Raw genomic sequence first — 14,791 nt, 5'->3', positions numbered from 1 at the left:
TCAGAGTAACAGTATTTGGTGTTTAAAAAATGACTGAAAAATTGACCATCCCCTTTATTATTGGGTTTTCTTCGCCATCTCTGGCATTGCACAAATGAAGGGCTAGGCAAGAAACTTCCCTGTAGGCAGCCAGGAGCACCTTGCTCCTTTTCCTCTCACTACTTGGGGTCTTCCCTAAATACTGTGTTTCACCTTTCCCTTTTCTCAGACAGAAAGCCCTGTTCTGTTTGCTTGTTCTGTATCCAAAGCTTGTTCAGTATCTTTGTTACCCTTCTTCGTACCTTCCTTAGTTTTACTGCTTCCATTGTGATTTCATTTATGCGTTAATAGTTAGCTGGTTTTATGTGATAGTGATTCAGAATCTAATGAGTGCAGCAGTTTGGGTTTTTGATGACTAGCATGTTACCATAAAAGAACTGTTTCTAATTATTAGCAGATTTCAGCCGTGTACACGCAGTTCAGTACCCATGACAATGCATTTTTATACTTCTAATTAAGCTTTTAGAATTACAGAATCCCTTTCTAAAAGTTTCTGTTGTCTGAATAAGAAAAGAAGTGTGACCTAGATAGGAGCTTGTGTAGCATTTCATGTTTTCCTGTGTGGGCAATACATGCCAGAGATGGGTCTTGGGTAAAAAATAGGAAGATTTCAGTTTCTCTAGAGCAAAAGATTCACTATCCTTCATGTTTTCTCCCTTGAGGTGGTTAACCATCACTTAATATTTTGATGCTCTAGATATAGTATTTTTGTTCTTTCTTTAAATGTACCATTAGAGATGAGGATGGTTTGGATGGGTATTATCTTCAGGAAACAAATCTGTTGCCATAATGGCTGGAAAAGCAGCAGCTGGACCTGTCCTTTACTCAAGACCAAGTGTAGAACAGAATGATAGGAAAAGTAAGTGACAGGGGTGGTGTGATGGCTTAAGGTGAGTTATGGTGTGAAGTCAAACAGATGGTGAAATCTTCATGCAAAGGGAGTTCCTAACTTTCAGTAGGTAGAGAAGCCCTAAGACAGCTAAGAAGGTCTTCACAGATGGATTGTATGCATTTTTAATTGAAATAGAAATGAAGACTTAAACTAATTATCAAATCAGCAGGTCTGTTTAGTCAAGTTGTTTTGTGGTTATTCGTGCTTGCAAAATTTAATTGTTTGGGTTGTTGGCCAAGTGTTTGTTAACACCCCCAAATGCACTGAGCAGCACAACTTAGTGTGAACAATTCATCCAACAGCCGCTGTGCTGTGGTTGAGTATTGTGCTCCTTCCATTTTTATCTATCCACCTTCTCCCTCCTTCCAGGACCATTGCGTTTTTCAAGCTTGAATGATGTAAAATCATTTGGCCTTTGGCCTTTGAACGCATCATAAAGCCCCAGTGAGACAGTGCACAGATCCATCCTGGGGCACAGCATGATGCTGAGATAGCAGGTGCACACGCATCCTGTTGTATGACATTGCTCAGATGAGGATCACTGTGCTACAGAAAGTTGATTATTGTTTGTCAGATATCTGATTTCAACTTCATATGCTAAGAATGTTATGGGTAGCACACAGTACCATTTCTGTGAGAAATTAAAAAGTACGCGGGCAAAATTCAGCAAATAATGGATCAATTTTAAAAGGCCTTTTGTAGACTATAAACAACCTTGGGTAAGTGGGTTTGGAGAGTATTTATAACTAATTATGCTAATATGGTGCAGTCAAATAACACCAATTCCCTAAGTGTTTAATGACCAGGGCTTTCCAAATATGCCAATTAGGGGATGGATGGCTGAGTCATGTTTTTGCTACAATAAATTCCCTAAATCAGACCTAAAAGCAAAACTGCCCTTGGTTCTGGGGGCACAAGGAGAACATTTGTAAACATCTGCAGTGTTGCACCTTTGTGAGATGCAGAATCGATTGTGTGCATTGTTTGGTACTTGCTGTGTGCAGTCATGGAGGTAGTCATCATCACCCCTTAGTTTTCTTTTGATCTGCATGGGCTCATCCAGGGGCTTGATGTCCCTGAAGCTCAGATATTTGAACAATAGTCAGAACAAATTTAATTTATGCTCTTTTATTCCTTGTACCCATGATTGTTATCCTGGCACCACAAATACAGTTGTTTTAAGAACTGCCAGCTTCATTTCAGCCCCCAAATGATGGTAAAAGCTGTTGTCTCAATTCTCAAATATATTTTAGAATAGCACTGTGGCCTCGAGATTTTTCTTTCCCTCTCTTTCCTTGTTCTTGTCCCTTATTACTATAAATAAAGATTACTCTGGGAGGGTTGCTGTGCTTCCTATCAGTGAAAACATGCCTACATGGTTGCAGGCACTCCTTTGCCAGCTCTGCCTGTATTCTGAAGTAGGATTAATTAGCTCACGTTAACACAGTCAAGAACATGGTTTCTGGACAAGGATTGACTGATATGTTGTCAGGCAGTAGCACAGGCACAGAAAACATGGCAAGGCTTGCATCTTCCAAAACACACTTGAAGTGTGATCGTGTGCCAGGTGCTGCAATGGCATCGTTGTGATGAGCGTGCCCAGTGTGTGACCAACAGATGGGGACCCTTCCAGAGGCCTTCACCAGTGGCTTGCCTCACTGAAAAGTAATACTGAAATGAATATTCCAAAGGCTGCTATGCTGGCTACTGTAGTGTTTGGGACTTTGAAGGAGGCTGTGCATGTAGAATGTTTCTGCTCCCAAATGATGTACAGCAACTGGATGTAGTGAGAGCCACACATTCACTCTCTGTGACACACGCGATCCTCGGGAACCTCTTAAATAAAAGCCAAAATGACAGCATCAGGGAAATGCTCACTGTGATTTTCCTGCTTGTCAGCCGGTCCCCCTTCCCTGCAAGAAAATCTGAACCTTTGGAGGATTCATCAGCATTCCTTTCAAGCTGTGATATAACGGTGTGTTATACTGTATCTTAAACCCTGACCCATTTTAAAACAGTCAAAAACATTCAAAATTGCATGGCATTGGTATTTATTGACTGCGGGCGTTCTTGCTTTAGTTTTGGATGACTCATCCTCCTTAATTTTATCACCTTCAGACTTTGAAAATTCTGCCTTAAAGATGCAAAATATCACTTTGCCTCTCGTTTCATAAAGTAAAATAAGAGAGTTCAGCTTTTAAGTAGGAAAAATAACCCCACTCTTCTCTCCAAGGGGATTTTTGTATTCCCTTTCCACATTGAGCTGCACTGTCCTCTAGTGGGTGTCTGAAGCAATTGATGCTATGTATGTGACTTTCGTACCACTGATGCAGGAGGCTTAATCTTTAATTGCAGATGAAACATGTGCTTTGCCCGATAAAAGAAGCTAATAGGTTACGGTAAGATTTCATAACTGGATAAGAGTAAGTAACTATGACTTGGAACAAAAGTGGAGTAATGTAAGGACATTTAGAAATGTTTGGATCAGTTGGAGCAGAAATGCAGAGCAAAGATGCAAATGTATGGCATTTCTGTTTTGTTCCTTGATGCTGGGAGTTGAGGGTAATTTGCTTTTCTCACTTTGGAACAAATATTTTAAAACTGAGTAAATGAATATAAAGACTGGTGGAAAAATAGAAAAGATTAGTTGTGCCTTATTAAATTGAAAATTAAGAACTACGTATCCCATTTTATGCATATATTTATTTATTTATTATCTCAGTTTTGCCTGACAGTGTACTACTGGCTTTATCTTGTTTAATTTTGGGTGAACTCATGGATTACTTTGGTAAAATAATGTGCTTTTGAGGACGCAGATTTAGACCCTGCTGACCAGCGGGACTGGGAGATAGGATTCATGTTACAACCTTGGGAAGCACTGGAAACCTCCAGGCAGAACAAGTTGGTTAATGAGCAGTCATGGTGGGGTTTTTCTAAGTAATATTTGGGGTTTTGTTAGAGTTGAAGCATCTGCCATTGGTCTGTTACATTTACTTTGTTGGCTTTTGTTGGTTTTTGTTTAATTTTTCCAGTCTCAGGTGTTTAGAGCATGACTGCAGGCTGTGTCAAACCTTGTCTAGGCTTGCTTGAATAAATGTTGCTGTAAATTAAAACTGTTAGTATTAAGCAATATAGATTTTGTATAGATACACGGTAATATTTCTTATAAAGAGAGGGGAGGTTGTGTGTCTGTCTGTATATACATACAGTATTGAGGAGCTGTGAAATTAACAGGCAGTGTTTGCAAAACCTCATTCTGTACCTGGCATGAAGGCAGTAGTAATGCAGCCCTTACTTAAGTTTCCACCCCTTCTGCTTGGAGCTGGCAGCCTGCAGGTTGTTATCACTGCTGATGGTGACATCTTAATGCTATTGTGGGTTCTTCTCTTTCTCCAGAGGAGTCTATAATTAATTCACATCAGTTGTTTTGGTGCATGGAAAAAGCCCAACCTTTGGATATGCTGGTATCTTGAATTTCCTTGATAATGTCACTGAAATACAAAGTAATTTAATGAGGGATACTATTGGGTAGGTGTGGTAATAATGCTACCAAGTTTTGTACTGGGCAGTTTACCCTCTTGCTTTTAATCACTCATTCCATATGCATTAGATAGAGAGAGGTTTTATGTTATAAACTTGAGTAACGTAAGGATGCACGTTCTCTGTGCACATGAAATACAGAAAACCTTTTCATCCGTATGTTGTGTCTGAATGTTAAAGTTCTTTCAACTAGAAATGCAAGATCTTGTCAACTACACAAGCATATATGAGCAATGTTCACAAGTTTCAATGAAGTTAAAGAGAATCTCAGCATCACTGGGACTGATGTGTTGGCTTATTTGGAAGATTACAATAAAACCCAAGATTGAATTCTCCACCTGAATCAGTTTCTTATTGATTGAATCCTTTTAGACTCCTCTCTAATTTAACAGTGTATTTTTATTAAAGTCAAACATACAAACATCAATTATCCGAGCTGCATCTAATTTCCTTCAACATTTTTTTTCCCTTTGCTGCCAATGGATTAGAAGACCTGATTAGAATTCAGCTTGAAAGCTAAAAAGCAGATCCTTAAATGAGAATGTCTGCATTAGGAATTAAAATATCTGTACTGAGCATAATATCCTCCTCCTTATCTCTAATAATGTAAACACCCTCAGTTAAGTTGATATGTCACATGCCTGATGCAATGTCCATGATTAAGGAGCACATGTTGGGAAGGGCAAATCAGTGCCTGGAGCTTGTCCTGCTGGAATACATCCCCGGTACATTTCAACATCAAAGCATTTTGCATAAGTAGCTCCCTACCATAAGGGTTAATGGCACAAGACTTGGAAGAAGGGCTCTGCTTTCCCTTGATGAAAGGAAAACATTTTACACCCCAAGCCCATGAATATTTGCATGTGCACAGGTAGATAGTTGGAGCAAAGCAGAGAAGGAGCCCTGTAAGGTTTCATCATTGGTAGCTTCTACAAAGGTAAGGACTTTCTGGAAACACAGTGGTGAAATAAATAGTTGCAGTGACATCAACATAAAAACCTTGACTGGTGAATGTATGCATTTAGTATGACATTAAGGTGTTGGCCTGTGTTTATTGAGGGCAGTGTCATGAAACGCCTTGGAGCTGGGAGCAGTGGAGGGTATTGAGAGAAGTCAGTGATGTGTTCCCAGTGTCGTTTTCTTTTTAGGGTTGTTGTGCTGGCCTTGGTGTTCTGCATTGCACTGAACATGCCAGCAATAAACAATGGCTTTGCAGTCTGGGTTTTTAGTGAAGGATACAGGTGCTTACTATTAGTTTTTACTTTTGCTATACTTGATTTCATGAAAATCAAATGCTCTTTTCAAGCTGGGGACCCAAAGCATCTGGGTGGTGATATGGGTGCGGGAATTTCAATTTCTATAAACTGATGAATAGTGGTTGAAGTTGTTATCAATTAATCTGTAGCAATGAAAACTCTTCATTACATGCCTCTCCTTATTAATTAGAAGGGATTTTTACTTGTCTTTGTCAAGTCAGGGCAATTGTGTTCCCATGTCCTCTGTGCTGCTTATAATAAAGCATACATCTGTATTACTTTGTGAAGTGTGCATAAACACATCCAGTGTGTCTTGAGCCCTAAACTCTGAAGATTCTTCGAAATCCAAAATGTAGATTGTTTTATTTGTTTCTATGTTAATTTATTAGTAGAAATTCTCCTTTTCTGCTTAATAATGTCTTTTATGATGTAGATTGCAATGCTGCTTTAGACCAAGGCATTTAATACTATACATACTATACATTTAATACTATACATACTATAGTGTGTGTATATATGTGTGTGTGTATATATATATATACACAGTATATATATACTACATACTATAGAAACTCCACACTCAAAATTGACTTCTTCAAGCTACAGCCATGAAGCTTCCAACCTTCTGTGAACGAAGCTGCCTAACAAAGGGAAGTTTTTACCCTGCTTTGGATCTCTTACACGTGTTTATTAAAGATAACTCTTTCCCACTCTTCTTTTCCACAGGTTGAAGCAATACTTGTAAACATTTTCGGTGGTATCGTGAACTGTGCCATTATAGCCAATGGTATTACCAAAGCCTGCCGAGAGCTTGAGCTGAAAGTGCCTCTGGTGGTCAGGCTGGAAGGTGAGTGCTGGTGGTCCCAGACAAAATCTTCCCTCATGCTCACAATATTCTATTTCAGCTTTTGTTGCTTTCTAAGTTCTAAACAAGCAAGTCCACACTGTGCACACTGTGTTTAATTCTTTATTCGTGGCATGACCTAAGGCCAGTAAACTCTTTCCTTGTGTATTTCTATATCCCTGGTGCACCAGGTGGTGTGCAAAGAGATGAAATTTTGCAATGAAAGCATTATGGTTTTGCTTGTAACATTTGCAATGCAAATAGAAGTGATTTTGATGCAAGTTGCTATTCACTGGAAGGTATTTCTTTTCATGTGATTTTTGCTGAATGCATTTCTATTATTGCTAAACCTGCAGCAAAATAGTTTTCTTAATTTTTCTCCAATATAATTAAAAGAAAGAGGTTAGAAGTAGTATTTCTGAGAGAGAGCTTACTGCAGTGTGTTCTTCAGCCAAGTATTGAAGTATCCAGCTAAAATCCATTTAAAAAAATGAATTTGCTAAAGGTACTGAATAATTTTTAGAGGAAATCCAGTAAAGAAATAATGAAGAGGTGAGGAAAAGCATTCCTTGGTGGTTACTGGCTCTTCTTCTTTCCTTTGCTTTAAAGGCAGTGGGTATGAAGTTCTGTTTCTGATTTCAGAGACATATCCTGAAGGAAAGGGAAAGATTTCTGTCACTGAATAGACAAAGTGCATTAGCTGAAATCAGCACAGCACTGATATGCTTAAAACATCTCTTTTTTACTTAAGTAGACTTGGAAATGTAGAGTTTTTGTCGTCTCTTTAAATATTCATGTTTGGGTGTATGTGAAAGGTGCTGCTCAATGGGGTTTGCCTGGAAGAAGGGAGAATCAGGAGAGCTTCTGCCTTGGGGCCCATGACCTTTAGCAAAGCCACGTGCTGCTTATGCCCAGAGGTCAAAGCTCAATCTTTAGCAAGTCCAGCACATCATTCAATGCAAATATATTGCATTGTCTGTCTTTCCATGATTGTCCACTCTTTGCTGGGTATGGTAATATTTTTGTTAGGCTTCTTGGTCATTCAGTGGATAATGTTACCATGTTTTCTTAGAAAGTTGTGTCCCATTAAAGAACATTTAGCTCTCACCTTTCCATAATATTTACCTCAAAAGTATTTTAATCCTTCCTGTTATTCCTAGCGTTAACCTGTGCATTCGTTCTAGATGCTGACCTCTGATGTTTACGGCCTTCAGAAGTCACACCTAGGAGCTTTTAGCATGTAACTCCAGCTTTCTCTGCTCCTTAATCACCCAACCCAACTGTGCATGTATTTGGTTCTTTTAATCTTTCCTCGGAAATCAATCCCTCTCGATCCTTAATCATCTTCCTTGTTCTTCTTTGAACTCGTACTGGGTTATCCAAATATGTAATGACTTTGAATTAATAATGAGTACTGTAGAGGTAATAAGACTACCCGAGACTTTTTAAGATAACACTTTACATTTCAAAAGGTGAAAAAGGGACAAGCACTCTTTTGGATTTCCATCTTTCCAATAGAAGGTTCGTGGTTATTTCCGTAAATCTAACAGCTCTGTGACCTGCACTTTAAAGACTCTTTGCCCACATGCGCTGTATTACAAATGTCGTGATGACTAGAGTTTTAATCAGTCAAATCTGCCTTGATTTAGCAGGATTCTGTGGACAAATCTTTGTTCTCAGTTGAATTATAATTACAAGCTGTTTTACCAGTGGATAAAGAAAGGATTACTCTTCTCTTTGAAAATGGTAACTTTATAATTACATGTATTTACTTGCCTTATCAGTAAAGAACTCACCAGCTGAGACATGGGATTATTGTTGTTTGAAAGGCTCACAGACAAACAGAGAAACTGCATATTCTGAATTTTATCTTTTACAGATGTCAAAAACTCACTTCTGCTGTTTTTATGCAGGGCTTTTTCTTTTGTTTTTTCCCCTTTAAAATGTAATGCATTTCAATTAAGTTTTGTGAGAGCAAACCAGTAGTGCTGTATGGAAGCCAAAAAATGGTTTCTCACGTATGTGGCTCAGTCTTTGATGAAAATAGCAAAGAATAAAAAGAGAATTGTGAATTAGGTGTCCTATTCCTGTGCTGGAAATTTTCCATTCTCTCTCTCAACGAGTGAATTCTCTGTTTCCCTCATCCAAGGATGAGAAGAACTGGGAGGAATTATAACTACTTACATGTAGAAACACACAATCAAACTGTCTGCTATTCAAATGCCTAAATCCCTAGCTTCTTGTATTTAGCTGTATGGTCCATGATCTTTGCTCCAGTTTCTCTATCTCAATCCCAATGGCTTGTCAGCATGAACATGGTGTAGTATCTTTTACCTATGATTATAGTATGCTGCATTACCTTCCAAGAGTGAAGGACGGGGCATTTCAAGGTCACGTTTAGAACTTAGTTTGTATCCATCTCTTCTGGCATCCTGGCTTTAAAATCCTGCTGGAGTATGATTGGGTGTTTTATTTTTTTGTTTTCATTCAAACTGTGCAGTCTCGTTCCTAACAGCGTGTGCAGGTATAATCCTGCAATTCATGGAATCAGACCCCAATAGAATATTTATTGCAAGGAGCAATGAGTTGAGTAGATTCACTTTGCTAGGGAGAACAGAGATTTCGAAGTGATAGAAATGTAAATGCGACAGATTACATGTACACAAATATCAAGGTTGTTCAGAGCCCAGGTTTCCAACGGAATAGAAAGTCTAGAAAGTATATACTGATAAAATTAGAGCTTTCGTGTATTTCTTTGGAGTGTCATTGGTAGTAACACATGTCAGAAGGAAAAAAAACATCTTTTTTCCTCATTGGAGAGGCATCCTCCTAATAGCAATCAAGTTTCAAAGGCAGAACAAAAACAGAAGCAAAAAACAAATGACAACAAGAGGGGAAAAAACAGTAGCAAAGCCCTGCAGCCTTCAGTGCTGTGCATTTTCACTTTCTCAGTGATGGTGCAGATGAAGAGCAGGTTACTTCCAGCAGTCTGCGTATGGGTTCTGTGTACAGTTCTCTGACACCATCCAGTGGCAGGAGGTTAATGTCAGAACAGAGGCATTGTTTATTTGTTTATTTTAACATCTGCTTCAGTAAGATGATGTCTTATGTATGTTCTTAAATGTTTCCGCATTTCTTGAACACATTAAAAACTCTGCTTTCAACAGGACATCATTGCAATTTGCACGCTCTCTGTTCTAAAACAGGATAAAAAGCTTTCATTTAAAAAAAATGCTGCGAATGAAAGACTTGAAAACTGGTTGTATGGTCTGCATATAGAGCCGTATTTAACAAACTGTGTGTGTGACCTTAGTGTTGTGACAGCAATGAGATCTTTTTAAGCTTCCATATTTTTATTCACATGCACAAACTCCTCCCTCCCTTCATGGTGGACCATGTTTCATATTGATTTGGTGACGCATGTTAGACAAGCAGTGTGCAGAGCGGGCAGTGCAGAGTAGAGCCGAGGTATTGTTTTATTCACACCTGCTGATGAATTAATATTTGCAATTTGGTGAATGGAGCAAATATTAAATATGTAGGCATCACAAACAACGTCTTTTTCTGTGTGGGAAACTTTACAGCCTTACTGTCTCCATTTGTTCTCCTGATAACACTCGTAAAGTCCTATTTGAGAGGCTGGTATAATGTCAGGTGTTCAGTGTTTATCACACTTGTATTGAAATTATAGATAAAGCCTTAGAGACTTTGTGGGGAATGCTGTACAAATGTAATGAACTTAATGGGGAAGAGGACCTATGTAGGGTTTTCTGACTTTTGAATACAGTCCTTTGCTGGCAATTAGCAATTCCACTCTACAATGTATCGGATGATTGAAAAACCTCAAGCAGTATGATCTTGTTTGAAATATTATGTTCTTCTGTAGGAAAAGCCCTGGACCATTCTGGATGTTACTATGCAACCACATCTCCATTCTGTCAGAGATTGCAGTTGTCTTTGACCTTCCTCCCCAAGTTGCCACTGTCCCACAATGTGTGTCCACTGCAAGTCAATGACCTCTGTGGGCTTCACCATCCAACAGTGGGCAGATGGGACCTGCGCCCCCATTTCCTGTGCCCATCACTAAGTGCTGGGACTGCTGCTGTGTAGATGCCTATGGTCTTCCAGTCCAGGAGTGGGAGTCCTTGCTTGGGCACCCTGCTTAGATAGACTGGAATTTCTCTACTTACGCTGTGTAAATTCAGACGTTGTATAACATCTGAATTTGTATAACAAAAAAGAATTCCCTTTTAAAATGAGCATTCTGGAAGTTGTAGAATGCAGAGTATGCTCCTTGCTTGGTTAATAATTAAGGGTGCAATTAGCGTGTAGTTCCTAGTATAATTAGAATTCATTTTGATAGGTCTAGGAATTACAAAGTAATTAAACGTTTTGATGTGGTGAATGAACAAGAAACTTAATGCACAGGAAGGGGTAAGAATGATCCTAAAGAGGAGTGAGTTGGGGTGTTGTACATGACTGCTGATGTACTCCAGAAGGGTAATTGCTCAATGCAGTACCTGACTTGAAGTTCAAAACATCAGTGATCAGAAGTGTCTTTGCTTGGGGAAGGCTCCAGAGAATTAAGATTTTTATCAGTACATGGTCCTTTATACTTCAGGGATAAGAGCTGATTGTGAATTTCTAAGCATCTTTTAAAGGCCTTGTACATGGTCCATTATGCACTGCTCTTGCTTGTGGGATCTTTCTACCCCCCCTGCTGGGTACTGGACTGACCCTCTAATCTTCACAAAGTCCTTCTTGCAGGGAGGACTGCTATCATATTGACCTGCCTTTCAAAATTGTCACTGAAGTTGAGTTCCTTCAGTCACTGAATCTGGCGTTAAATAGAATATTGCGTACCTTGAAGCATCAGCACTTGTAATTGAGATTTAGTATAAGAGACTCATTTATTCGTTAATATTAATTACTAATCATAGCCATTGTTCTTTATTAGGAACAAATGTTCACGAAGCCCAACGCATCTTGAATGAAAGTGGACTCCCTATTACCTCTGCAAGAGACCTTGAAGATGCAGCAAAGAAGGCAGTGGCAAGTGTGGCTAGAAAGTAATTCCTTGAAGATATCTGCAGGGAAGTGTGCGTGCTTTACAAGACATCATTCCTGTTGTCCCTTCGGAGAGGACTGGTGGAATTTTCCTTGGCTGTCATCAGCATATGGGGGGACTTCCTTTGTGACAGGTGGCAAACGATAGACTTGCAAATTGGGCCTCACAAATTCTCACAGTTACTTTTCAAGGAAGTATGTCTTCCTCTACCTTTGATAATTTTGGTATCAAGAGTTTTATTAATACTTAATTTCGTAAATCTTTTTTCTCCTTTTCTTCCAGAATTACCACTGATAAACACTGAGAAATCTATTTCACAGTAGTATCAATTTTATATTGTAAAGTTTCAGCAAACTGATAACGGGTTTATATTTTTATGGGTTTTTACAAGAATGTAAAAAAAAATTGTGCTCACGCTACCTATTTTTATTCCAATGAAAGATTCTGTTCTTTTTTCTTCTTCTTTTTGTAGAAAGTACACATTTTGCCTTAAGATGACTTTCTTTTGTAGATTCACAAGTATACCTCACAGTATAAGAGACCGCGTAGTTGGTCTTTCCTTTCTTATACCGTACCTGTAAATGAGGTGCGGTGCTTCTAGGTGTGACTGTGTCACATAAGAGGGTATGTGAGGAGAATGCATGTGTCAGGTAGGAAATGGCTGCTCACTTTTCAGAATAACCACTTTCCTAAGTATACCACTGCTGTGAGGTTTTAGAATAAGGCAAGATCCCAAAGCGATCTTCTATCAGGATCATGGAATATTTTTAAATTGAAATAGCCTCATCCCACAAAAAACATTTCAGTTTTATCGAGAATAAAACACAGATGAAGTTCTCTAATGTATTTCATTTCTACAATATCAACAAAAATCTATATTAGGAATGAGTTTCGGTGCCCAGAGATGGACTGAAATTTATTTAGTTTCTATATGCTTTTGTAATAGTCCAAATTCAGGCTGTTGGTTACATGAACCATTCACTCGGGGAACAGAAGACAATACCAATGGCTTGTGTGACTGCAGAAATCAGTGCAGATCCCACTCTGCACAGGGGCTGCATGGAATCATCAATAAATTGAACGGTGAACAGATGAGTGAGTATTGCGATCAGGTCTTGAAGATGTTGTAAATGGGGAGAGAGGTTACAATTTGTCTAATAAATTCTTCATTGTGATTTTTGAGCAGCTCTGATCAATACCACGTTCTGCTTAGAAAAATGTAAATAATTTTTTTCTTGGCATTTCCATTAAAACAGTCACATTTAAAATAAATTACCTGCTCTCATCCCTGCCCCTTCACACAAATAGCAGAGATAGGCTGCTGTCATCAGCTTCTGTAGCTCTTTTTCTTCTCCTTTCCTCTCCCTCCCTATTGCTCAAGGCAAAAATGAACGGCCATTAGGACAGCAATAAATATGCCACTGGGTTTGCACTTAGTGACTGAATGGCACAGAAGGGTGTCGTTAGCAGTTCTTGTGAAGGTGCATGGAAGTGCAGAGCTCTGAAAGAAGAAATGTTTACCTCACCACTATAAATACAAAAGCCACTCTTTTCTGTGTTTTAGTACTGGAACTCGAGGCATTCTGCGGGAGAGCTGTTTCTGCAATGTTGTCATACACTGTGTATCTACTTTGGGTCCTAGCACCACTGTTGTGTGTGTGTATATGATTATTCTGCAAAGATTAACATTATCTACACCAATTGTTTGGTCAAATAAATGTAAAAATGAACCCATTTAATGGCTTTGAAAATACATTTAATTTGCTGTATTCTGTGTTCTTCCCTTCAGCATTCTGTTAGAGGTTGATGAAGTGAAACATAGGAACTTATATTCACTAACACAATATACACTTATACCATAAAAAAATAATCATTCTCCCATTTCTTATACGTAATCTAGTGGCAGTACATGTAAGTTTTCATTCCTATTAAACTATACATGGAATATAATAGTATCATTTTTACTTTTCAGCTGTTACATTGAAAGTTCCCTTAGCTCTGGGCACGTGTTTCTGAATCAGCATGCTGTGCTTCTGCCATGGCACCGTTGACTTTCTGTAACCAGAGGCATGCTTTGTATGCACAGCTTGCTGTGTGCAGTGCTGTGAACTGGTTTGCTATCACTTGGATGGGTTGTTTCTCTGCGCATGGAAGCGTGAGTAGTTGGTTCTGGTCTCCCTTGCTTTTAGTTACATTTCCTGTGGTTTTAGCTGTTCTAAATCACAAGTAATGCAGTACCTGGAACGGCTACTTTTCTCTTTGCTCTAGAATTCAGCATTGCAGCCTGGCACAAGTGAGGTTTGCTGTCTCCAGCTCAGTGTCCTGCAGTTAGCACTGAAGGATGAAGGGCACTGCACATGGGAGAATCACCGTTCCTGTGGAGAGCAGCAGCGGTGGAAGCAGCAGTGAGTTCCAGTTAATCCCCTTTGTGAGAGTTTAAGGGGGATTTAGTTGCCTTTGAATCTTGAGATTTCAGCCTGTATTAGTAAAGCTCTGTAGGATTGGGCATGTAGAAGGGAAAGCAAGAGGAAGCTGTTAATGCTGACATTGTGTTATGTCTTTAACTAGATACCCTGAAATTCTCACAGTGAACAGCACGTAACAGCTGGGAGTTCTGGAGTTACATCCTTAACATTCATTTGCTCTCCTGTTTGTCAGGGCTTTCCTTCCCTGTGTCTGGAAAAGCAGCTAGCATCACCAGAATTGCTGTGATGGGAACAGCACATAGGTGTAGATCTGTCAGCAGCGCCTTTTCTCCACATCATAACCTGATGACCCACAGGGGGCACAGCTGTGCTGCTTGCCCTGCATGGGAACTGCTGGCATTCTCAGGCCTCTGGTTGTTGTGGCAGCTTGGTCTGGATGGTGCCACTGTGCTGGATGGTGCACAGTGCTTGGTGAGTGTACTAAGGGCCATCCAAAGCACAAGTTCCAGCCTCCCCACTGGGCTGTGCTCTCCAGGCTCAGTGCTGGCAACACCATGTCCTCTGAAAGGAATCAGCTTAGCTACAGCAATCTAAGAGCCTACCAGCCTTAGTGCTTCTCCAAGAAGCAACAGTCTTTCTTGCAACCAGGACAAGCAGTGGGAAACTTTAACTGTTGCAAAGAAAATGTAGGTCAGGTTTGTAGGCAAGAGGTGAGCTGAGGAGCGA

The 14,791-nt window shown here is 39.5% G+C and overlaps 1 protein-coding gene across 2 annotated transcripts in view; it reads left to right on the top strand.

Annotated features, from left to right (window-relative positions):
* SUCLG2 (succinate-CoA ligase GDP-forming subunit beta) overlaps positions 1-13,408 on the top strand; it is a 101,033-nt gene extending 87,625 nt beyond the window's left edge. For both annotated transcript variants that reach the window (XM_015875363.1, XM_015875362.1), the window contains 2 exons: positions 6,454-6,574; positions 11,529-13,408. In XM_015875363.1, the coding sequence (XP_015730849.1) occupies positions 6,454-6,574; positions 11,529-11,644 (237 nt within the window). In that variant the 3' untranslated portion in view covers positions 11,645-13,408. The remainder of the gene's footprint in view (positions 1-6,453; positions 6,575-11,528) is intronic.
* The last annotated feature ends 1,383 nt before the right edge of the window (positions 13,409-14,791 follow it).

This window comes from Coturnix japonica, chromosome 12 (genome assembly GCF_001577835.2).
Source record: "Coturnix japonica isolate 7356 chromosome 12, Coturnix japonica 2.1, whole genome shotgun sequence".
Classification (NCBI taxonomy): domain Eukaryota; kingdom Metazoa; phylum Chordata; class Aves; order Galliformes; family Phasianidae; genus Coturnix; species Coturnix japonica.
Note: the sequence above shows the minus strand (reverse complement) of the source record. Positions and strands in the feature narration are given on the sequence as shown.